At 38.5% G+C, this 25456-nt stretch overlaps 2 protein-coding genes and 1 long non-coding RNA gene across 3 annotated transcripts; all 3 read right to left on the bottom strand.

The window, feature by feature from the left end:
- Positions 1–5808: 5808 nt before the first annotated feature.
- Positions 5809–8361, bottom strand: nkx3-1 (NK3 homeobox 1). The gene is made up of 2 exons (XM_008418988.2): positions 7475–8361; positions 5809–7224 (listed from the first exon to the last, which is right to left on the bottom strand). Exons 1-2 carry the CDS (start codon positions 7665–7667, stop codon positions 6827–6829), a joined length of 591 nt encoding a protein of 196 aa, XP_008417210.1. The 5' UTR covers positions 7668–8361; the 3' UTR covers positions 5809–6826.
- A 1229-nt stretch (positions 8362–9590) lies between these two features.
- On the bottom strand, positions 9591–11035 carry LOC103470501 (uncharacterized). Its single transcript, XR_014089104.1, has 2 exons — positions 10512–11035; positions 9591–10121 (listed from the first exon to the last, which is right to left on the bottom strand). It is a non-coding gene; the product is annotated as an uncharacterized LOC103470501 (long non-coding RNA).
- A 3528-nt stretch (positions 11036–14563) lies between these two features.
- Positions 14564–18028, bottom strand: nkx2.7 (NK2 transcription factor related 7). Its single transcript, XM_081611137.1, has 2 exons — positions 16810–18028; positions 14564–15140 (listed from the first exon to the last, which is right to left on the bottom strand). Exons 1-2 carry the CDS (start codon positions 17069–17071, stop codon positions 14614–14616), a joined length of 789 nt encoding a protein of 262 aa, XP_081467263.1. The 5' UTR covers positions 17072–18028; the 3' UTR covers positions 14564–14613.
- Between the last annotated feature and the right edge of the window lie 7428 nt (positions 18029–25456).

Genomic DNA, 25456 nt, shown 5'->3' with positions numbered 1-25456 from the left:
TTTTTTGAATTTGAGCGCACTTTAGAATGCTGCTTAGTTGTTATTCTAAAAAATTCCTCAGAGAGAATTAAGTAAGGAATACTGATGGTTCTAGAAGAAAAAGAGAATCTCGTGTGGCAAAACAGACACGGCACTGCTTTTGCTCACAGCTCTACCAGTGACTGCTTTTGAGAATGAGCCAGTTTAAAGTTGCAGTATGTGACTTTTATAAAAAAAAACCATTTCTCTACATATTTGTTGAAACAGCCACTATGTCATGACATTTTCATAACATAGTTTCACGAGTTTCATTATCACTATCTGAAAGGGTTTTAGCGCTGCCAATCATGCCTGCATGTGTAGGACTTCAATCTTTTCACAGATTATCTATCTCATAACACACTGTCACGACATGGCGACAGTTTTAACAAATATAAAAAAAATACACTGTACGTTTAACTGTAGCTGCTATGACATCTTAGTCAGCAGTTCTCTCTCCCATCCACCACAGGTGTACGATTAGCTTGGAAGAACTTTGTGAGGCCACACAACGTGTTACGAGAAAAGCAGACGTAGAACACGAGTCACATGTCCTCACAATAATGTTTAACATCTACATCACCACGGTGCATTGAAGCTCTCACGTATAAATCACTGACTATGTGTAGGAAAATGAGACTTTCAGCTGCTTCCGTTCACCGTTTGTTACAGAACTGCTTTACTTCTGGCTGAAATGTTCTGATAAAGATGTTAGTTATAGATAAAGGGGAATGCTGACACCGGCCTTAGTGATGGTCAGAGTTGTATACTGACACGAATCAGATCAGAAACTACAATTCCCAGTACTAGCTGGATTTTAACTGAATTTTATTTATTTATTTATTTATTTATTTTTACAAGTGGTCATCCCACCCATATAGGGAATTAAATTATGGCTTTCTATAGACTCCTTTCAAATTGCTGGTTGGGAACTGGTCCCCAAACTCTGATGCCTCATAGGATATGCTTGTGTTTTTTTGTTAATAAGGAAATCAATCTTATCTTAAAACCCTTCTAAACCTTGACCTGCAGAATGTGGAGGCAGCTGTCAAATAGAAACGATAAGTACTAACCAGAAATACCTGCATTTCCTTCAGTGTCACTGTCAGCCATTTGTTGGCCACCAAGTTTCCCGCGCTGTTATTTTTGTTTGACGTTCAATGACTAAAACGTATTAACCTCAAAAAGGATACATGAGTCCTGTTGCCAGGGTTATGACTTTATGACTTTTTTAAAACATTTTTTTTTTACCATTTCATTACATTGTGTTCTTTTCAAAGTGTTATGTCATGATAAAAAAAGAAAAAGCTAAGACTTTATACTTTCAAAGAGATGACGACAGTGTGGAGCTTTATTCCACAGCCACATGTCTATGGACACGTACGCCGATTCTATAAACCTGAAGTGTTTAGCTTTCGCCCTCGTCCAGGAGTCGGTTGTTTATCTGAAGCGCACAATAAATGCCCCTCTCATCCACATCCTCCATCTTGCGATGCTTTTCTCTAATCTTTTTAATCTGCAGTAAACTTTCCTACCACTTTATAACATTATCTGAAAGATAAGAAGAAAAATGACTTTTCTCTCGTGGCCTGCATGTCTTAGAGCATGTTTCTCTCAATGCCTGCAACAGCGCAATCGGCATCAGCCATCAGGAGAGCTAGATGCGCCGTGGTGTATCTGCTGATGGGAGAAGAAAGGCAGCTGCTCTGCTGGGTGAGCAACATGAGGGATCCAGTTACAATATCCGAGGAAGTTTTGTTGAGAGCTCCCTTGGGGAGATGGAGGCCGCGTTAAACCTCCTTATCGTCCCCAACAAATTTGCGAGACAGTCACGGCATATTGGAGCACAGACAAAGACTGTCTTTGTGGTCAGGGTTACTTTTCTGCTCATCTGCAGGAGAGATCTGCTTGTTTGTTAAAGCATCATTGACCACCTTGAAGTGAACTTCAGTGCAGTGTGTGCCCAGAGCACATCAGACCACCAAAATAGCAACAGTGAGCAAGGCATGACTCACTTTTAAGATGAAGATTGATCCTCTTCAGAAATACTTCCAGAAGTTACATCACATCATTCCTTCAAACCACAAACATTGAACATTCATTCCAGCTACTGATTTCTTTTCTCGTACCGCAGAAGTTTGTTACATTTTTGATAGGTATGTATCTTTTTTTTTTTCTTTTTTTAACTAAAACTGCTTTGCTTAAAGAGTTCAGTGACATCACGAAGTTCTGGTCCTGCTAGGCTGTTCAGCAGACGTGACTCACATCTGCATGAACAGGCTTTATAATTTGGTGGGGATTTTCAGAACTGCTGTTTCATATTCTGCTGATCTAATCAGAGAGAAACCCCAAAGGTATGCTTGGGTTCTTTACTTTGTGGTTCATGCAAATAAATTATGTCATTTGTTTGTTTGTTTGTTTATTTATTTATTTAATTGTTTGTTTGTTTGTTTGTTTGTTTATTTAATTAGATCTCCAGTCACATTTCTGCAGACAACATTTGACTTTACTGGTTTTTCAAGATTCCCGACTTCTCCCAACTGTCTGAAATATCTGAGCGGCTAAAATTCTGGAATTAAATTTTGCTGTAGAGCCAAATTCAAAGAATGTCGCTGCTGCTGCTTCCAACCACCAGTGACATCAAAGTCTCTGAAAATAACTTGTTCAAAACTTTCTATATCATTTTAGAAGGATCTTCAAACTTTCTAAAAATGATAGAAAGTTTTCCCGATTTAAAATCAAGTTCCTGATTTTGAATCAGTAACTTGAGATTATTTGTACTAGTATTTCCCTTCTTGACTTCATCCAGACTATTTTGACCCCATTTTTTATGTGTATCAACACAAAACCATCCCTGACATTCACTTTCTGGTTCCTGCATAATCAACCCCCTTGCTCTATTAATGAATTATTGAAACCTCATACAACAACTAGAACCTTTTGGTACCCGAACCAAAATCTACTCAAATTATATACGCAATACTTTTTAAATAACATGTATATATGAAACATATATTTACCATAGTTTTTTATACATACTGTTAGAGAGCTCTTACATGTTTGGAGAATATCTTCAGCTGCTTTTTAAATGAGTCAAGACTCATTCAAGGTAATAACACCGGAAACTTGTTGCACAGTTGTGGTCGAATAATTGTATATACATATATTTTTAACTTTTTACAAATAATTAATGTATGTCTTCTTGTATCCTTCAATCAATTTTTATCGTCATTGTCAATTTTGACACTCTCTTTTGGAAATACCTTCCAAATTTGATCTGCGAAACTCCAATATGATTGACTTTAACCTACATTTACCCACTTACTCTCATTTGCTCGCTCAGCAAATCCTGTAAATCCAGACGGCCCACAGACAGCTTCAGAGTCACCCCCCCCCACCCAGAAGATTGAAAATGAACGATAAAGACAACCTGCTGTTTTTGCAGGTATGCTCTGTTTGGGATTCAATGTACCGTCTCCCTTTTGAGGAAATACAGGTATTACAAAACAGTGAGTGCAATAATAGCCTTGCTGCTCACCGCCAACTTCAACCTTCCATGAGCTCCTTTATCAGATGAGCCAGCTCCTATAGAGCCCCAGAGACGCTGAGATGCAGCCGGATTTTCAGTGTCGTCAAAACAGATGCAATCTGCCCTCTTCATGTCAAATTACCTGTTTACTCTGAGGGCTTAGGGAAGAGCTCATCCACAGCCACTCTTGATACCAGCTCACTTCAGTTAGAGAAAATTAATAGAAGTCATGTTAATGTTAGCAGGGTGTCTCAGTTTTCTTAATGTCCTGAAGGTTTCATAACTTCATGGATGTACTTTCTCTGCATAAATGTTATTTTATTGTATGTTAACCCTGCATACTGAACCAAATCACATATGAGCCTCTTACGTTTAGTTCTAAAGCAAATACTTTTGAGTTAGACACCATAGTCAGATTTGTGACAATGACGGCTCACTCTTTATCAGCTCCATCTACCCTATGCTCACCCTATAGTTATCGCCAACTTGCCCTTCCTAAATATTTAAAGCTTAACAATCTTGCATGCCATCTTTTAACGGCAGAACTAAGTCATTTGTTTCCCACTAAAAATTCATTTTCAAAACCTACAGATTTTCAGCTTTATTTTTATTTTATTTTATGTTTTTTTTTTTTTTACAAATAATTCATCAGTGTTTTAAGTAAACAAGTGGATTTCTTCATGGGATGCAAATAGCAGTAACAGATAAAAATGAAACACTTCCTCACATTTGATAAAACTGCTGTTGTGATCTTAAAGATTTTAGAGATATTCTGTGTTTGCATATTTGTTAAGCGGTGAAAGGTTTGGATCCAATCTGTTGCACTCTGCCACGCAGTTTTGATGGTTATTTCTTTTCTTTTCTATGTTTCTCCTTATTTTTTGATGCTTTGAATCAAGAAAACGTCAGTCTGTCTTTAATGCATTTTACTCAAACAACAATAACACAACTTCTCAGAGTGGCTGAAACATCAGTCACTCCATTAAAAAAAAAAAAAACTCTTTCCAAATGGCTTGTTTTGATGGTGTTATTAACTGAGACTACAATAAACTTTTTCCCATTTTCTTCACATTTCGTGCTACATACATGCTGCAAAAATCTTCGGAAAAACACTCCACCATGGCATACACTTTACGTTAGTAAAAGTATATGAGCCCCTTGATTTTCTTTTGCAAACAGAAATCATTGTATTTCACTGGTAATTTTACATAAGGCATCTACTGCACACACTGCATACATTTTAAGTTAAAAAACTGTACATAGTATTTAATTTTTCAGATAGATTTACACAGGCGTTTTATTTATTTTTTATAAATTAAAGTGGTCAGTCACCTAATTAGTAACCAAAGTGTGTAATTTAAAGTAACAACTTATTGTGATTTTGTGTGCCTCAAAAATATATAATATGTTGTTTAAAAGATTTCAACAAAATGCAGATGGAGGATATCAGGAGAATTTTTATCCTAATATAAATCCAGAGGCCCATGATAACTCTGGAAGAGTTCAAGAGATTCCAGTTCATAGGTGGGGTGATCTATGAACAGACTGAAAATACAGTGCAAACTCCATCATTCTGGAAGAGTGGCACAAATATGGAGGACCATCCATTTTCTAACACCCTTGTCCCTAGCCGGGTCTGGAGGGTTGATGGTGCCTATCTCCAGCTAATGTTTCAGGCAAGAGGCGGGGTACACCCTGGAATGGTTGCCAGTCTGTCACAGGGCAACACAACCATGCACACACACACACACACACACACGCACACACACGCACGCATGCACCCCCCCACACACATATACACACACACTCACACCTTGGGAGACTTTAGAGAGGGAGACACATGGGAGGGAGAGACAGAGGGAGAACATGCAAAGTCCGTGGAGAAAGACCGCAGGCCGGGAATCAAACCCAGGACCTTCTTGCTGCAAGGCAACAGCTCTGTGCACTGTGTAGCTCTATGGAGGACCAAAACTGGCATAATTTAAAATAAAAGCAGAAATCTATATTGCTTGTTTTTCCTTAAAATGCTTGTGTAAGGATAAGAAAAAACAAAAAATATATAGATATATAGATCTTTAATTATGCTAGTTTTGGTCCTCCGTAAATATACTACTCAAAAAAATAAATGGAACACTTAAGTGTTTGAGTGTTCCCTATATATATATATATATATATATATATATATATATATATATATATATATATATATATATATATATATATATATATATATATATATATATATATTCCCATGAGGAGCATTTCCCCCTCCCAAAACCAAACAGTAGATGTGCAACCTAAGTTTTCTTAACACAAACAATTAACTTGTTTTCACTCTCTATATCGCACACAGAAGGTATCATTAAAAAAAAAAGTTCTGTTATTATTTTATCTGTGCACTTTCCTATCTTTTGCAGAATACCATGCCCATCAGAGTACTGACACACAGAATGACTGACATGCTTCATACCGTGCTGCCACAGTACGACATTATCAGCTGGGTGTGTGTGACAACAGGGTGTGGCATCAGTTTAAACCGAACACAACCTTAATTTCTGAGACTAATCTTCATACTTCAGCTCACCGCATGTTTTCTGTCAGTTCATGTTTTTGTTTCTAGAAGTCGCGTTGATGTCTCTTCCGACTGCCTCAGCGATCTTGTGTACGTTTCTTTTTTTTTTTCCAGTGGTTTTTCTCAACTGGCACAATGTCATCTGCAGGAAACATGGTACTCTGATCAGGGTTTTCCAGAATCAGCTCTCAATCCTCAATTTCAACAGATAACATCTCACACTGCACAAAGTTTAACTTCACGTAGATGATTTGAACGAATCAGCAAAATTCCTCAAGAGTTGTCACACAAGAGCTATTTCTTTTTTTTTTTATCTAACCGTAGTATTTTCACTGGTTCCTTTGAGAGAAATTCACAATTTGCAGCTTAATTATTATTAAGTATCTAATACAAGTGTTTTAGAAAATAGAATAGAATATGATGTTATCAATAAGGTTTGTGAATTACACAAGGTTCTTGCTGAGAACATTTTTTTTGCAAAGAGCTTTCAAGAAAAATGAGCTTCAGCAAAAAAAATAATTTATTATAATGAAATAATCACCAATGCCAAACAGTTTGATTCAGGTCCATGCAACACACAGCTTGATTCTTTGGACAACATTATTATATGAAAAGAGAAACATCCAGACAGTTCAAAGTGTATTACTTAAAAGAGAAGAAACTTTGAGTCCCTTAGCATTGGCTAATTATCATCCGTCGTGACTTTTCTACCACAACATGGGCCCCCAGGCTCCACTGTAGTCCCACAGGTAGGGTCTGTACTGGTAGGCTTTGCAGAAGGAGGTTAATAGTGATGCTCTGACCAAATCCTCTCTGAAACCCAGTCCATCCGCTTTGTATGCATCCTTGCAGAGCTCTGCAGTCTGCTGCTTTCGCTTGGTTTTGTACCGCCTGTTCTGAAACCAGATCTTGACCTGGGTCTCGGTCAGTCTTAAGGTGCTGGCCAGGTGGGCCCTCTCTGGGGCTGATAGGTATTTCTGGTGGCTGAATTTTTTCTCCAGTTCAAGCACTTGAAGGTGCGTGAAGGCCGCTCTGGACCGCTTCTGTTTTCCTGCGGAGGAGAAGCTCGACTCTGAGGAGCTGGGATGGGACGTGTCCGGAGACTCTGCGGAGGACAGAGCAGACATATGAATAGGTCTGCTGTTTAGTTTTCTAGTAAGTTTGTTAGGTTCGTGAGCACTATGAATTACGCAGACTGCACAAATTGAAGCAATCTATTTTTTAACTCAATATTGCTACCATCCCCCTAAATCCAAAAAAAAGATGTTGAATAAGCTCGTCAACATCCCGTGCAAAACCGTTGACAGATTCCCTATCCTTAACCTTCCAGTTATGTCAAGCATGCCGGTGCTCACCTGTGTGCATTCCAAAGGCGGATTCCTCGGGATAAAGGTGTGTTGACAACTTTTCAGACTCCTCTCTCCAGTCGGAACATTTTTCCCTCCTTGGCGAGCTGCATTTGCCGTCCACTCTCTTGTAGTCCTTACTGGACAGGATGTCCTCAATGAGGAACGACGTCACAGGTTTGATCGTACCAGACATTTCCATCCAGTAATCTCCAGAAATGGGAGACCTGTCAGCACCAGAAGACAGAGGCTTTGCTAAAGCAGCGTGTGTGTCCTCACACTCTCAGGAGGTTTAAATTTATACGCAGGGAAGAGGCGGATTCAGCCAGACTGAAGTGAAAGAAGGGTGGGGTCAAGCTGACGATTATTTTGTCAACTTCTGTGGACAAACCTTGCTGGAATTTCAGAGATTAAAACTATTATCATTCCTCAAAGTCAGTGTTGCAATTGTTTAGTTCTAATGTTTTGATGATTTAGCATTAATTTCTAGTGTGAAACACTGAAAGTAGAAACTTTTTTTCGTATTTTGTTGGAATTTTTGGAGTGTTTACTTGGCATGACTTTGTAAAGATAGAAGAAAAAAAAAACAATCAGGCAACAGATCCCCCACAACACACAAACACACCACACATTTGATTTTGGGGATAAAATGTATTAACAAAAATATTGTCAAGTAAATTTCTTGCTGTTGCAGCGTTTTTACATTTTTAAAGAGACAAAATCAGATAGACCAAATAAATATTTCTTTTTAGAAACTTTCAGCTTGGATATATTGGATACATGCATGAATGTACACATGGACATGCACTTTTAAAATAGTATATTTCTGTTTTTTACTCTGAACTACATCTAAAAATAAAAATAAAATAAAAATAAATAAATAGAAAGCAAAACACTGAAAATACTGTTTGTAAAGATTTTCTGTGATTTTCTTATAAGGAACTTGCAAGAAAAACACGTAAGACCATTTCTTGGTCCTGGTTTTCTGAAACATTATTAACAAGATGAGGCAAAGTGCATATTTAACAGTTATGTCATAATTTGAAAAAACTGTTTCAACCTGCTTTTATTTGTAATCTGTGGTCAAACAAAAATATTGTTGTCCTGTTTAAGTGTATCTACTGAAACTGTTTGATATTAACAACAAAATTTAATGTATTTTATTAAGATTTTCTGTGATATACTAACCCACGCTGTGTGTAATTGGGAGGCAGAAAGATCTGTTCCTGTCAAAAATATTTTACAAGTAAAAATCTGAAAAGTGTGGCGGGCCAATTAACCCAACTGTATAGAACTTGTCTCTACCAGCTTTAGAAACCCAAATTTAGTCCAGTCTCCTTTTCAATGTAGCTCACGCTCAGTCAATTTGCATGGAAAGAGTCTGTGAACATTGTTTTCCGATCCCCTGATTCTCACATTTAGGCTTTTGTGCTGTAGGAAGCTGAACCTCTGCCCCAGTCTCAAGTCTTCTGCAACACAATTTTTATCAAGGGACTTTTCTGCATTCAACCTGTTCCTGCTGAAGAAAAGCATTTCCCTCAATGTAGCATCACTACGCCTGTTTTCCTCCTGCATCTCTTTCATAATAACCAGAGGTTCGTCAGTCTTCATGATGCTGTTTCTTCCCTGATGTTCCCTAACAACCCTCTGACGGCTTCCACCGTTGAATTTACATTGAGATTAAATTACAAGAAACTACACAACATGAGCTTTTTTGTGTGGGTCTGTCAATAAAACATTGATATGTTTTTTTCTTGTTTTGTGGGAATGAATGAAAAATCTCAAGGAGCATGAATATTTTTTGCGAGGTGTTGCACAGCTACATACTTAAAAGAAAATTGGACAAACTTTTCCAGGTTTGTAGCTTTCCTGGGGTGAAACCATGAAAGATAAAACATTCTGCTCCAGACACACATGCTCGCTTAAGTATTTGGTGCCACAGCAGTTAAATGGATTTACGTCTTAATCCCCACAAACCCGTCAGCTCAGCACGAGGAGCCCAGTGGCCTCAGGGAGACACCACTGTCTGCAGCACACGGGCAGAGTGGGAAGGGTCGGGGTCAGAGTGGGTGGTCAAGCCTCCCGGAGCACTAATGAGTTGGACACATTGAGGCCGGCTCCTGAATGGATGCGCTCATTGTTCCTAGATGTTTATTTGTTGTTCTCTGCGGTGCAGAGTGACCTCTCTGCGGCGGCTGAGGTGTTTACTGGAGGTGTCCGTGTTGCTCTGGGATTTAATGCTTCATTAGTCGATCCGTGATTTCGGGTATGATAAACATGACCCCGTTGCCACCTCATGGTCCTGCTGACTCTGTTCACGCCGTCAGCCGTAGTCTGACTGACGAGGCCCTGAATGTCCCTGCTTCGCTAAAATGAAAACGTCATCGTTAGTCATGTAGCTTACATGTTGCTGGCAGTCACCCATATTTAAATGCTGCTGGGATTCGCAGGTAAAGCATATCTGCTCAGCTTCCTCTTTAACCTATTGTCTTGTCAACACAGTGTTAAGATCCTCTGTGTGATACTCTTTACCCTGACCTTGTCTACGGCTGTCTCAGGTATGTTGAACGGTAAAGAGATCCTTTGTCCTATTGTCTAGACACCATATCTGTTTTGTTTTCTTCAATCCTTCGGGTTTATTTCGGGGTGGTATTTTCTGTAAAAAAAAAAACACAAAAAAACCCCCAAAAAAACCCAAACTTTTTCACTTTTTCAGAAGCGTAAATTTTGCTTAAATGTATATAAACACGAGGTGACTTCATGACAACATCCCAGACTTGGTTGGTTTTTCTCTGAACTTTCTTCGCTTGTCTGAAGAGGAAACCTCATGCACTCTGCATGATGACACAAGCATAGAGGCAGCGCACGTGTCATTCTGGAGGGGGATTACATTTGGGGCAGCTCTTTTGAGAGAGCACACCGATGCAGTCATCTGCCCTTATTCTGCGACAATACGGGAGGAAGATGATCCTTACTCTGATTCTATAACAATCCCCATGATTGCTGTCTTTTTAAGCTAGCAACCTTTTGTGTTTTAAGCATTCACCTCGTAGATGTAGCTGCACATCAGACGTGACATCGCAGAGCTTCCGACCTTTTAGCCCAGGAAGGCATTTGTCTTCCACAGTTTAAGCTTTGTGGTGACAATGTTTTCTTTGAGCTGCTGCATGTCGCTGTGCCATCAGTCTTCTGCCATTTCCCCTGTTATTTCACGGTCTGTGATGACAGGCAGAGATTGTTGTGACTTAACAGTACATTTGTCAGACTCCTGCGCTGTTGACGGCTCGACAACAGTTTTCGTCATGTGTCTTGCAACTTCATGCAAAACTAGTACAGTCTCTTTAAATGAGTTTTGTGACATAGCAGATGTGTCATCAGATTTATGAAAGGCCAGTATGTGGTACATGGTCAATAGTAAGTAAGTAAGTAATAAGTAAGTAGAGTTTATTCATAGGGTGCTTTTCACAGACATAAAATCACAAAGCGCAGTACAATTAAAAGTAACCTTAAACTATGCAAAGCATGAATCAAACACAAGAAACACAATAAAATCATGACATGGGGAAGCCTGGGGAAGCCTGGGGAAATAAAAGTGCTTTTAGTTGCTATTTTAAAAACCTCCACAGTCAGCAAAAAAGAGCTGCCAACTGTCCCACAGCCTTGGTGCCACTGAATAAAATGCTCCTTGGGTTTTTGGTCACGTATGTGGAATAACCAAAGTGAGTCGGTGTTTGAGAACGAAGGGCAGCAGAGTGTTAAGTTAAAATCTGACAAAGATAATCAGACCTGACCATTTAAAGCTCTGTACTTCAGCACAAGAACTTTTAAAGAGGTACAGGTTGTGAACGGTTTATGTTTCTGCTTCAGAGTCTCCCAGGTCATAAATGTGATTTTTTTTTTACCTATGTAGGTAAGATTCAAATTTTTTTTTAAACATTTTATTTAAATGCATTATTTTGTTCCGTTTAAGTGAATTGATTTTGAAAGCCTATTTATTCAATCTATCATACATTCTGAGCAAGATGTTACAGACAATTCTTTCTTCACAGATTTCATGTTTTACTCATCTTCAGCTATTTGGAGATGACGAGATGTTTAATTTGCTAAATGTACTGGTGTTTGACAGAATCTTTAATTCTGACAGCTACAAACATTTGCATTTGTTGAAAAAGAACAACGCCATGACATTTACACGCTATTTAACACCCTCGGGTTATAAATTAGGGATGGAATTGGACACAAGCCCAAGCGCAATCTTAATAATTTTTGGAATTTCTTTCTTTCTTTATTTCTTTCTTTCTTTTTTTTCTTTGAAGGTTTAACATTAAACCAGATATGAACAAATGCCAGCTTCACCCTGAAGTCTGCATGGACTTAAAAGTCCCACTAGTATGAAGGGATGGAAGAGAAGATTTAAAGAAAGAAAGGTCTCCCACTAGAGGGAGCCTCAAATCTCCAGCAGTAATCTAAAGCGCCACAATATATCAACATGTCGTTTTCAAATGGACGTTAGAGACAATTAACAGCGTGTTACTTCTCATTCAGCTCGTAAGAAATCTAGCATTTCTTTGGTTAAATGATCTAGATGCAGCACAGCTATTTGATTTGTAAATCCTCTCAGATGCAATCATAGACAACAGCTTATCTGACCAGCATGAATACTGATATAAATACAGAGCAACACAGCATGAAGCTGATGGAACAGCATGACTTAATTCTAGTTCTCCAAACCACAATAGGTCTTTCACTGATGTCCAAACTCGCGTCATCCCTCGCTTAAATGGACCCTCATCTCCACAATGTAATCAAGCCCCTTCCATTTTTGTCTTAAAAAGCCGTTCGGGCGTGTTTACATATCCAGCTTTCTAACTACAATAAAAGATAACGCTTTTTTGTTTTGTTTTTTGTTCCACAGATACCAACTTTGGGAAGTTGAAAAGTTGGAAAGTTTTCCGGCTGTTACAGCTGTTCTGTTCGTCGTCTGTGACAAATTGTAATCTGATCAGTTTGTGACTGTATTTTTTTTTTCTATTAAGTTATTCAAAATATGCCCTTAGCAACAGGGACAATCACAGGTCCTTTCACAATGTAATGATGTGGAATACATGAAGTATCAAAAGAAAAACTGCTCAGCTGCTAAAAATGTTTAATACCTGCTACAGTCAGACTTTCAAAGTAGAAGAGGAGCTGGTCCCAGTTGTTCTCATATGATTGCACATTAGCTTGGTGTTAGACTTTTCAATCATGCTGATTTATTTACTGAGTGATTTTATTATATTATTATTCCATCTGTTTTTATGTGGGTTATAACAACGGCATTTAAAGACATGAAACTTCTACTTGACTGAAACGTCAACCTTTGAAATGCAGCATGTCACTTGATGAAACAGACACAACTTCAATGATGCCTTGCTTTAATCAGGGCTTGTTATTCATTGTTAATGCCTGCCACCGCATTGCACACTAATGCTATGTGACCATGTCCAGTTGACTGCAGAAGTATTGTGTGAGACTTGATCAGTGCCCAAATGACCAAAAATAGAGAAATAAATAAAAAAAAATCTTACCTTAGACTCACATAAAACATGTCAGCCGAAGCTAATATTTTTTAAAGATAATCTTTTATATTAAAGTGAAAATCAATGGATGACCTTGTTCTTTCAGTCCTCCAGTGTCTCTAACACCGTCTAGAGTGTTAGAGACACTCTAGACGGTGAGGGTCCACAGGTAATGTCACCAGTGGACCACCACATGTCCTCCTCGATGGTTGCCTGGTTGCTCACAGTAAGTGAATACACAGGACTATACTTTTTAAAAGCTACCTTCTCCATTAACCCTCCAGGCTTCCACCTTCAGAAGTTCTCTGGTGTTACTGCCATAGCTGACCTCAAATGCTCTGACATGTAACTTGCATAGAGTAGCCAGTGCTATTTTAATGACTGTACAGTGTTTTCTAAAATTTGCTCTTTCTGTACACATTATCACTTTTGTTCATTTTTTATTTTTGCATGATTCTGCAAAAATGTCTGTCAATTTGCTGCGGATACGCCTGAATTTCCTCACTGAAAGACTATAAAAGTTAATTCTATTCTATTTTATTCTACAAAACCCTTTTGTTTATGCGATTCAGTTGAGTGTTTTATTTGTTGTTCATTTCCTTGTTCTGTCTTTTATTCTGACCTAACAGAAAATAACTGTTTCAAATAATTAAAAAAAAATCTCTCATTTGGCAAAACGAGAACTATCACACACCCCAAATCTACCCATCCAGCCAGCACCCACACACCCCACCCACACAGACATTATTATCTGATGATCAGTCCGTCTCCTCTCTGTCTACAGCTTCATTCTTATCTCTGCAGCTGAGATGCAGCTTCAGCTTATGCGGAAGTGCTACCTTTCTTTAAATCTCAGCCATTCAAAGTTACATCAAAACACCCTTTTCTTTTCTTTTCTTTTCTTTTCTTTTCTTTTTTTTTTTTACTGAGAAACCTAAACTATTTCCACCCGTTCAAATAACCTGAAAAGAAACACGAAGGCTACAACTACTGTGGCGCATCTCCCCCACGAATCGACGGCTCATGATTTGAGTGACAGATCCGATTCTCAGTCTCTCTTCTTGAAAGTTTGAACAAGTTTAAGAGCCACTCAGTCTGAGGCATTGTTTACCAAGCAGAGCCGCGAGACAAGACAGGCTCTCTGGCCTTATCAGCGACTCTGCACTCTGTGGGTTTGTGAATGGGACAATAATGAGCTCGGTTTGATAAAGCAGCTCTGTCAGGTCGGATGTCACTTCGTCTTCGTCCATTAGCTCCTCGATGGTTGCCTTTGATAAAACTGTGAAGCTCGTCAAAAACGCCTTCTGATACCCCAAGCGGTAAGTTTGTTTGGCGCATGCGTGATGAGTTAAATGCAAATTAAATCCATGGACTATTTACCCACTTATCCATGCAGGGTCACATCCCGGGAGTACGACTAAAGGTGGAGGGAACAACAAAATAAACAAACGTATTCCATTTTTATTTTTCCATTTATTAAAAATGCCATTTAAACGATAGAATAAACAATAAAATAGAAATAAAATAATTATGAACTTGAGGAAAACAGTGATAATAGTGAGCATGTGTACTGTATGTCACCACCAGCCTCTAACACCCTGTAAAGAAGCCTGAAGCTGGTGGAGCAGAGTCAGCTGAAACCGACAGCTGGCTGCTGCAGCTGGACACGCTGTGGTACCTGCAGCCGTACAGGTCGCTGTTTCCGCTGCCAAACGCCGGGCTGTAGTGTCCCAGAGTTACGTTGTAAGGCCCCGAAAGGTAGGGACCTGCACCGCACAGCTTCCCGTCCCGCACCAGCACCGGCACCGCTATCCGCCTCGGTGCAGGTGGGAACCCGGCCAGCTCAAGGGACCTGTCCTGCGTCTGACGCTTGCACTTGTACCGCCGGTTCTGAAACCAGATTTTGACCTGGGTGGAGGTGAGTTTGAGCGTCTCGGCCAGGTGCTCTCTCTCCGGGGCGGACAGGTAGCGCTGCTGCCTGAAGCGCCTCTCCAGCTCCGACACCTGGGGCTGAGAGAAGAGGACCCGGGGCTTCCGGCGCAGCCTGCTTCTGCTCTTAGCGCCACTGTCACAGTCGGGTGAAGAGCCGAGGCCGCACTTTTCTGCAGAGAGGAAAAAAGGCAGCAAAATTTAAATCACTTTGTACATAATTATAATAATCCAAGAAAACAAGGATAATTGTTTCCTTGGGTTATTAAGGAAAACATGTGTGTATATATATATATATATATATATATATATATATATATATATATATATATATATATATATATATATATATATATATATATATATATATATATAGTATAATAGACTTAGCATTAGTTTAACTTCATCATTAATTCTATCATTAATTTTATCTTTTGGACGCAAACTTTAATTCCTGCTCTGCATGTATATATATTTATATGCTAAGTTTCATGTTCGAGGCAGTTGTTGATGATGAACTACACACTATTTATTTAGTTGTCAGAAATCAAAATTTACCGGCCATCGTGTTAAATTTATTATTGTCTCAATTGCATTTTATGCCTTAGACATAAAACAGACAAAGTTTGTATGGGACCTCAAGCAGAATCTTCTTGTTAGAATCATCATCATCATCATCATCATCATCATCATCATCATCATCATCATCATCATCATCATCATCATCATCATCATCATCATCACTTTCAATACAGATTTGGTGGAATCTGGGCGAGTGTGCCAGATCTAAGGAATCTTTTCTAATTTTAATCACATAAAACTTGCAGAATAGTGTGGGTCCTGAGGACTAGGACTCAAAACCAATACCTTAAGAGGTATTTCAAATACTTTTAAACAACCTGGGCTTTTTAAACTTGCAGCTAGTTCCCTGTGTGTAGCATGTTTTAGCTGTATGGAAACAGCTTTACCAGCCACCCTGATATGGTATAGCTTGAATTATTGCAGTACAGTTTACTGCCTCAACCACAAACCATTTTTTTCCTTTTTAACATTGGAGAATAAGGTAGATAATTTCATAAAACAAAACCTGAAGGTGTGGACTGTCGTGATAAGATGGAGCCCACCCCACAAAGTTGATCCTCTGCATCCACAAACTGTGTGTCCACTAAAGAATACAGTTGTGAAACTGTATTCTTGATGAATACCTGTATTTTGCATTAATCATTCTGAGATTGGTATTAAAAACAGAAAGAAAAATGATCCTTGATTCAGAAATTTTAAATCCAGCCATCGTCACGTTTGTAATGACCTGTTGATTGCATGTATTGTTTTATTTGATTGTTTCTGTTTTGTTTAGATTATGCAATTTAAGCGGACTTTTATTGCTCTTTGTGGCTAATGTCAATATCAAGTTAAAATTTTGTCATTTATACTCAGATCAGGTTGCTCAAATACAACAGAAAACTTCATTTTAAGATTCAGTGATTACATTTTCATAGTTTGTTAAATAAGTTCACACGTTTAAATCTGGACTTGTACAAGCAAAAAGAGAAAAAATGAACAAATGACAGTTCAAAACTAAAGCTTAAGTTAAATTAGTTCCTAAATTGTTACTTTTGTATAAAAAGAAACATTAACAGATCTGTTTATTCCTGTTTTTGGTCACAATTTGTTGTTAAGGCTGATAGGCAACTAATCTACTTTAGACTTTTGGATAAAATTAAAAATGTATTTGTATTAAAATAAAATAATATAATACAATATGAAACAGTGTGGATATACCGGTATATGGAAGCAAACAAACCAGAAGCACATAAAAAAAATCAATATTATGAGTAACAATCACGATGAATTCACCTTTTTCAACCATCTCCTCCTCTGCTGCTGATCTGTGAACGTCGATCTTCTCCTGCATCCCATAAACGCAGCGCTCAGTCTGAGCGTCATAAAACCCGTCGCTTTTGGAGGCAGCGCGCATAAGCTGATGTTGATGCATCGGAACAACTTGGTCCATCATCTGAAGATCATTTTCATACTCGTTCTGGTGGTAGTCCAACTTCAAAATGTCCTTAACAGAGAACGGGGTGGTGGTCGATGAACTGTGATGCATCCTCATCATTTGCTGCGGGTGTTTGAAACTTTATTAATTAAAAAAAAAAGATTATTATTATTTTTTACGCACGGTGTGCTGGAGCCTCTCCTCAAGGCGCTGCCGGGCGTAACTCTTCACTAACTGATAAGTGAGGGGCCTCGGAGGATTTAAACCGTCCAAGGGTCCTGCTAATGAACAAGTGAGATGGGTATCAGTTCGGCTCAGACACAGGGACCAACACCCGGGGAGACGGCGCGCACACTTCTGCGGCTCCCCCATCTTCTCACCTTACAGGAACACCTATCATCATATCCGCCCTTCTGTCAATGCGGTGGCGTAATCAAGAAGCCCAATTAAGATGCAGGAGGTGCTGAAGTAATGTGTGGCCATCTACAAGAATAAAGGTTATATCAAAATTGTCTTTATTTCTCAGAAAGATTAACAGATTTTGATTTACTTAACAAGGCATTTTTTTTATTAATTATTAATTTCAAACAACAAAACCAGCTAGTTAACAATAGAAGAAAATACAAGTGTAAGAAAATGACAAAAAAGAAGAAAGTTATGTAAAATAAAACAAAATTAAATGAAACAGAATTAAACACACGACGTGATTGCTGATTCTGTCTGAAACGTCGCTTCTCGGTGCGTTACTTCGACCACTCAGCCACCGCTGCAGGTCCAAAGGGGGTTGAGTGATCCCCGGGTGATGTCGCACAGCTTTACCGCCGACATTGTTTTCCAGCCATGTTATTAGCGTTCTCAGGCCACAACAAACAGTAACATTACACCTGATGTTGTGGAAGTGGGGAGACAGCGGCGCCAGCCAGCAATGCTTGACTGAGGCTGAGAGACGCGCGTCCACAGAGACAACAGACACGGCTGGCACCGTCCCGCTGCAGGAGAGCCGCAGAGCCCCTGCATAGGCGCGGATGTTTTCTTCAAAGGGACAAGCAGATGAAGGAAAATGAATAACAACACCAAAGGCGCAACGTTTTCAAAAGTTGCTACGGAGAAGTTTAAGAATGAACGCCTGTGTTTAAAACAGTGTGGTCCAGTGGTTTAGAAAGTACTCAGAAAAGTAAAAGTGCAACACAGACAAAAATGTGCTCAAGTCAAAGTACCACATTAACATTTTACTTAAGTAAAAGTAAAATAGTACTGGCTTTTAAAAATACTTAAGTATTAAAAGTAAAAGTACTTGCTGAATGCATTACTTAATCGCTAATATCATTACGTGTACCGATCGTATTTAATTTTAATACATTAGAAATGTGCCATTTTAATGAACAATGCCACAAATAAAGCATTGTGTTTACTCTCTGTAACTTTAGACTTAGATATGTGATTCTACGCATTAGAATTTCAGGGATGGAAACATCGCAGAGGTCTAGTGCCATCCCTTAAAAGAAGTAACACCCTGGGCGGTTGCCCATATTGCCAATGTCAGAAACCACAACTATCTGCACCATTAAACTGCACAATAAAACATGACAATTAACGGTAAGCAACTATGCGCAATAAGCAAGAAATAACCAAGCAGAAGGAGCACGTGACTGTTTTCATTCTCCCTCCTGCTGCAATGTCTGCCACCACGTAAGTCACGTGTTTACTTGGATTTTACGGCGCCACCTTAAGTCCCTGAACTTCACATTTTCACATTTTAACGGAAAAAAGTGCAATGCGACTTGGATGTAACGAGTAACACGACAGTTTTATAGAAATGTAGTGAAGTAGAAAGTAGAGACACTTACTGTAAAATGTAGTGGAGTAAAAGTAGAAAGTATTCATTATTAAATCTACTTAAGTAAAGTACAGATACACGAAAAATGTACTTAAGTACAGTAATGACGTATTTGTACTTCGTTACTTCCCACCACTGGTGTGGTCTAATAAGTACTTTAAGCATTGTGTTTTACAAATAAAGGCAACTTAAAACGAGATGTCTGGAGTAGCTAATTACTTCATAAAGAGCTGACTTTGTAAGAGAGAGCATGGCATAAGTAATTTTAAAAAGTACCCTTAAAAATTTGATGCACCTGAGAACTAATCTAAACACACGTGCATCTCATGAACTTATTGAGGAAGCGTGAGAAACAGAAGACATCTCATTAATCATAACGATAAACAAAACCCTTCCATATCAAGTATCAGTAGATCTAACAGTTGGAATTTATTCTGGGTTTGTGGTGATGATTGGCTGCTTTACAGTAAATCACTTGATATACTTTTCTTAGCCCTTAAAGTATTACTGGGACTATTTTTTTTTATTGTCACATTTTGGTTTAAACCTGGAAAGAAAATGTCTTGCTTTGTGTTTGTGCTTTTTCCCCCCATGCTAATATGTCGCCATAAGTAGTATGGCGACATAAGTAGTATGGCGACATATTAGCATTAGCACAAATAAGACTTCAGGATAAAAGTTTCAATTCACTTAGGGGCAACGTCGAAGAAAGCAGGCTTAACTTCCAGCCTGTTGGAAAAAAGTAATTAGTGGTATATGTTTTTTAAGATCACAGTGGGACCTGAGAATTTATTAAAGTACAATTTTGTTGTCTCAGATGGAGTTATTAAAACTCCAGAATTCATTTTAAGCAGCCATTTATTATAAAGATATCTAATAAATTTGCTTGAAATCCCCTCACATACTGATAGTATGAGAAAAAAAAAACATCCAGGATATTTCTGTCCATTTGGAACATCTGCTTTGAGATTAATTATGAAACAGTTTTTTAAGTGAATGACCCAAAGGTCTTCCACAGCAAACTATCGGCTTTTATCTGTGGGTGTGTGTGTGTGTGTGTGTGTGTGTGTGTGTGTGTGGGTGTGTGCGCGTGTGTGTGTGTGTGTGTGTGTGTGTGGGTGTGTGTGTGTGGGCTGGAGGAATCCGTGCAGAGATTTGACAGCCACAGATGAGAAACAAACACTTAGACACAGCTGTAATGTAACCTTGCGGTACTGAAGATCAAGGTTTTGCTTTATGATAAATAGATGTTTCCTGACTGTTTACTTTCATCAAACAAGTGGATTTGAACTGTGACTACTCATACTAATCAGCGTGGGTGAACACATTGTTTCCATCTTGTGTTGCGACTTTTTATACACTCAGTCAGTGAGCAACCTGTATTTTATAGTTTACAAAAATCGGAGATGTGGACAAGACAAGTAAGGGCCAAAATATGATTACATCAATACCTAAAGAACTTTGTTATTAGTGGTGGATATTCTGCTGGGTAGTTATGTATGAAATGTTTAGTGGATACAGATCTGCAGCATCTTTTCTGTGTCTAATGCATCTTTGAATTGATCTGTTTAAGTTTATTTTGTATGTCATTATTTCCATTTGTGTCTCAGTATTTTTTTTTATTTCAGATGTTGCAATTGATTTTACAATGGCTCATATGTTTATGTTTTTTAAAGCCTGATCTAGCTTTTCCACAATTAACACCAACATTACAAGTCTTTCTGTAATAAAACAGGTTTTCTTAGACCAGTGGTTCCCAAACTTTTTCTCCAACACCCGTGGTTTCCAAACATTTTCTGGGCCCCCCTATGGATTACAAATGGCTCTCTGGTTGAATGAGGCGTGTGAGGAGGGGGGGGATTCTTAGAGACTCCGTGTCTCTAAGAAGGGGAAGGATTGACTTTTTTGGGGACAAAATGAATGTACGAAGATGAACATAGACAACAACATCAGTAGCCTACAGGCTACTTGTTAGGCTTAAGGTGATGTATTGATATTAGCTAGTCATCTTTTAGCTAGCATTACCTGCATCCATTACTCAACTCAGTCGGTTAGTTTGGGAGAAAATTTCTTTGCGTTTTTGCTAGTTTGCTGCCATGATTCTAACGCACACCTGCGTAGCTCTGCACAGCAGCAGCAGGTCTCCTTCACTGCCGCACAGGTGTAAACCCAGCGCTCATGTTGTGTTTAAAGGCGGCTCGGAAAAACAGGTTACGACATGTTAACGGATTAAACAGTTTTAACTGCTGATAAAAGTGACAGAGGACACAGATATGGGAAGTGCAGAAGCCCCTACTGTATCAAATTGACATAGGAAAAACAAAGAGTTGGCCATTCTAAGGTAAAAACCCAGCACATACAGCGTTCATGTTTTTTTGTTGTTTTTTTGTTTCATCCAGACAGCTTCCCACGCCCCCCTGCAATGGCACGGCGCCCCCCTAGGGGGCGCGCCCCATAGTTTGGGAACCTCTGTCTTAGACTGTGTTGTGGAAATTTTTTTTATCAAAGAATGAGAATCTTTAAAGACAAAGATTAATCTTTGTCTTTATCTTTATTTGAAGGCAAAAACGTTCGAAGACCCGTCTCACCGAACACAGGCAGTAGAAGAGCCCCGAACAACACAGATCACATGATTATAAAGTCACAGCTAAAAAGAGAACACCCCAAGTCTGAACTCATCTCCATTAACCAGGTGGACAACAGAGCCACACCTTTATCCACCGTCATGCAACTGCCCCTCACCTCATTGGAGGGAACGATTTTTAGTTAAGACTTTTTGTTGGTGACCCACACCCTGCATGATTGAGAGCTGACAAGGATTCAAACAGAAACTTCCAGTTCATTTGTATCAGTCACTCATAGTTGCAGACTCTCTTGCACTTACACAGTGACAAAGAAAAGAAAAACATTCATATACACAAAACACTATCAACCCTTATTTAGATCAAATTAAAATGAAATAGTTAAAATGAAAATTTCTATTACAACTGTGTTTGTTTCATTTAACAAATTACTAAAACCAACATAGTTTTTAAATTTAGAGCTTACTTTATATTCTTCAGCAGCTCTGTGCAGAAGGATCTTCAGAAGCATTTTCTATCATTTAGCATTTTTTCAGTAATTTCACAGTTTCATACCCACAATAGTTATGCCGAGCACAGAATTCTGAGATAATGCGGAATATTATTCCCTGAGTGGCCCAGCTATTTGTACTGTCTAAATCCAATGACATGATATATAAATCAAGTTGCTTTGCTGTTGGAACATTAAATGATGTTTTCATCACCACAGGATTTGATGACATGTTTTCTAGATTTTGCGAATTTGTGTATTCTTGACTGGAGCTTTAAATTAGCTGCAGCTGGATTATTTCTCTGACTCAGTCAGTTTTGTCTCGGTACAACACTTTTCCAGGTTTCATGAAAGTCTGATGAAATCTGAGTAAGCATCAGAGCTTTACTAGTTTAATACTGAGGTGAATGATTCAGCATTACTTCCAACACACCCTCCACATGTTAATGTACCCTTAGCCAAGGTATTTAACCCTAAGTCTCCAACATCAAAAATAGATTTACACACTAATTTAAAGTTCATTGTCATTTTTTAAATAATATTCAGAGGATATCTCTTCATGTCTTGTTATGATAACGAATCATAGCAATGGATAACAGATCAAATTCCCGTTCTTTCTAAATGATCTTTCCAGAGAGTTGTTGTTCTCCGGGAAGCTAAATGGATTCAGATCAAATTAATACACCGGTTGATTTATGAATTAATGTGCGAGATCAACCAGTTAATTAGGTATGCAGCAGCATCATTTAATTTAATGCTAATAGCTGCTGCAGGCATTTTACACTTTTTGCCAGTGTTTGCTTTAATTATTATTCATTTTAATTTCTGGGCCCAGTTTATGCAGTTCAGCGTTTATCTTATTTTAGTTCACTTTGGTAAATGGCATTTGATTATTCTGCCTTCATTGTCATGAGAATGGATGGGGTTTTGTTTCTTTAATAAGGAATCTAAGAATTTAAACAACACCCTAGCTTCTAAAAGCCACTTTCTTTGTAGACACCTACAAACCTGAACTTCAAAAGCACAGATGAAAAAGAAGACTTTCTGCCTGACACCCAGGCCATTGCTGCGTGTCCGGTTTGATGGGTTAATTACTTAATCGCTGCAACAGTGATCTCTGAAGCCTCGCAGCGGTGCTCTCTTTGTGAGTACTGTTGCTTAAAATAATCAGAACCTTTCCTGTTGATTTTTCCCTCACTGTAACATAAGAGGTACAGTTTACCACCAATACCAGTAATTCATCATGCACAAAATAGGAGACTGACGGCAGCTGAAACAGTTGATAGGGTCAACTTACAGGAGGGGGGGGGGGGGGGGTAAATGAACCCACACTCCCTACAGGCTAAAAGTTCTTGCTAAAATGTGTCAGCATAGTAGTAAATGTCTCACCTGTAGTGTGACAAGTTCTGTGGTTTACATTTCTTACCTTCCTACCTACCCTTTGGTTTGTACAGATGTGTAGCAAACATGAGAGATGTTATTTTAGACAGAGCGAGCCAGAGGCTAGAAATGAGCTGCATGATGCTCACGTGGAATACCAGAGTGAGCATCAAAAGTGTGATTTTTAATTTTGGAAAGTCACTGAAGTGGAAGGCGATTGGTCAGTGCTCTACACTCAGGATTTAGTGCTCATTTTCAATACCCCCTGAACAACATATCAAATTGCAATCATCATCATCTTGGATGCAATATGTTATAGAATAATAATTGTAATTGACTTTCTATTGTGATATTCAACAGCAGAAATGTCTCCATGCAATCTGCTAGATTTCCTTAAATAGAAAACCTTTTAAACTCATTTGAATAATGAATTGAACTTAGTGAACTATGGATGTGACTGAGTTGAAATAACTTTTTTTAAATAAAATACCTCAAGATGGCATTTATTGTGAATTCTACTAAGAATTTAATTCAAATATTGTAAAATGCATGTTTACCATACACTAGCTGGAGATAGGCACCAACCCTCCCAACCCCACTGAGAGACAAGGGTGAAAGAAAATGGATGGATTGATGGATGGCATGTTTACCATGTATTGGTACAACCTAAATTCCAAAATAAGAAAATATTGTCATGCTATGCTTTGATGCTACCTAAGGTGTAGGAAGTAGAGAGCCCTTAAAACATCTGGATGTATGTGGATCCATTTTTAACGTTGTGAACTAGAAAAAAATAAGATGACGAATAATTTTGAGATTTGCTCTTTTTAAAGAGAAAGGATGAAAGCTTAGTCATCCTTACCAATTATTTCATTTTAATTCTTTTGTGCCAATTCCCAAAACATGATGTCTCAACACACTTTACAGAAAACTTCAATCAAATCCTTCAGACAGATTCCATGCCAAATATGAACTGTAATCACAAATTGATCTTAGTTATCAAACAATGCAGTCTACTCATATAAGACGGCAACAGACTGCAACAAATAAATTCTGTTTAAAAACAAAAATCAAAAAAAGTTACTGAATAAAACTGAATTTTCTCATATAAAAAATTACATGGACCTGTAGTAAATCATACCATGTAAGTGCTGATACCTCCATATTTGTGGTTCATTTGACATGTTTTACAGAAAGATCTGAACTTGACCTGAGCAGAATCTGCGAAACCCCGTTATGGCCACTAGATGTCGCTGCTGCACCGCGTCATGCCACATGGTCTTGTTCATTTGGTTCCACCAGCCGCTGTGGTGAAGGCAGAGTTTCACTGCAGGCACAGCACAGCTTTGTGAAAATGAATCATGAAAGAACAGGGGAGCCTAAAGCACTTTGCAAAGGTATTCACCCCCCTCGAACTATCTCACATCGGCAACAACAAACTCTACTATATTTATTGAGATTTTATGTAAAAGAACAACTCAATTTAGCACATGATTGAAAGGAAAAAGGATGCGTAGTTTTATTATTGTTTTTAAATTATCGTTGGCAAGAGTATTTACTAGAGAGGTAAAGGTAAAGGTAATTTTATTTATATGGCACATTCTCAGCAACAAGGCAATACAAAGTGCTTTACGGGAATTAAAAGGAAATACAAACAAAATAACAAACCCAAGGAAAGAGCAAAAGAAGAAAAGTAATCTAATGTTGATCTAAAGTTTGAAAGCTAGGTACTCCTGTTCAGAGTTGCTAAGTATCCTCTGGTCTAACCCCATTTCTGGATTGGAAGAACAGGAGTCTAAAACGTAGTTGCCAAGGTAGAGGCGGCCAAGAGAGCCACAACTCTGTAAATAGGAGAATCTGTCAACAAGGCAATTAATAATTCAGCCTTTATAGAAGACTATCAAAAAGAAAGCCATTGTTAGAAAAAAAAAGAGTTGAATTCTTGTCTTAAGTTGTCAAAACTTATATTTGGGACACATCAAACATCTGAAAAACAATTGTAATGGACTCATTTTTGGCCACAACATGTGTGATAAAAACACTAACACTGAATGTGACCCTGAAAACACCATGCGTATTGTGAAACATGGCGGTGGTAGCATCATGCTTTGGGCATATGGGGGGACATCAAAGCAGCAGAGTTGATGTGAATATGTATGGAACTCAAGCCATGCCAAAAAGTCTGCCAGCTGGATGACAACTCTAAGGTTACAACC

The sequence above is a fragment of the Poecilia reticulata genome, chromosome 9 (assembly GCF_904066995.2).
Source record: "Poecilia reticulata chromosome 9, P_reticulata-male-v2, whole genome shotgun sequence".
NCBI lineage: Eukaryota > Metazoa > Chordata > Actinopteri > Cyprinodontiformes > Poeciliidae > Poecilia > Poecilia reticulata.
This window is presented reverse-complemented; position numbering and strand designations above follow the sequence as displayed.

What these genes read in the sequence shown, in the direction of transcription:
- nkx3-1 (XM_008418988.2), bottom strand. Translation starts at nt 7,667, where the DNA reads ATGGAAATGTCTGGTACGATCAAACCTGTGACGTCGTTCCTCATTGAG. An exon ending in CGCCTTTGGAATGCACACAG is followed by an intron (nt 7,225 to 7,474) that starts GTGAGCACCGGC and finishes TGTCCTCCGCAG; the next exon opens with AGTCTCCGGACACGTCCCAT.
- nkx2.7 (XM_081611137.1), bottom strand. Translation starts at nt 17,071, where the DNA reads ATGATGAGGATGCATCACAGTTCATCGACCACCACCCCGTTCTCTGTT. An exon ending in GGAGGAGATGGTTGAAAAAG is followed by an intron (nt 15,141 to 16,809) that starts GTGAATTCATCG and finishes TTTTGCTGCCTT; the next exon opens with TTTTCCTCTCTGCAGAAAAG.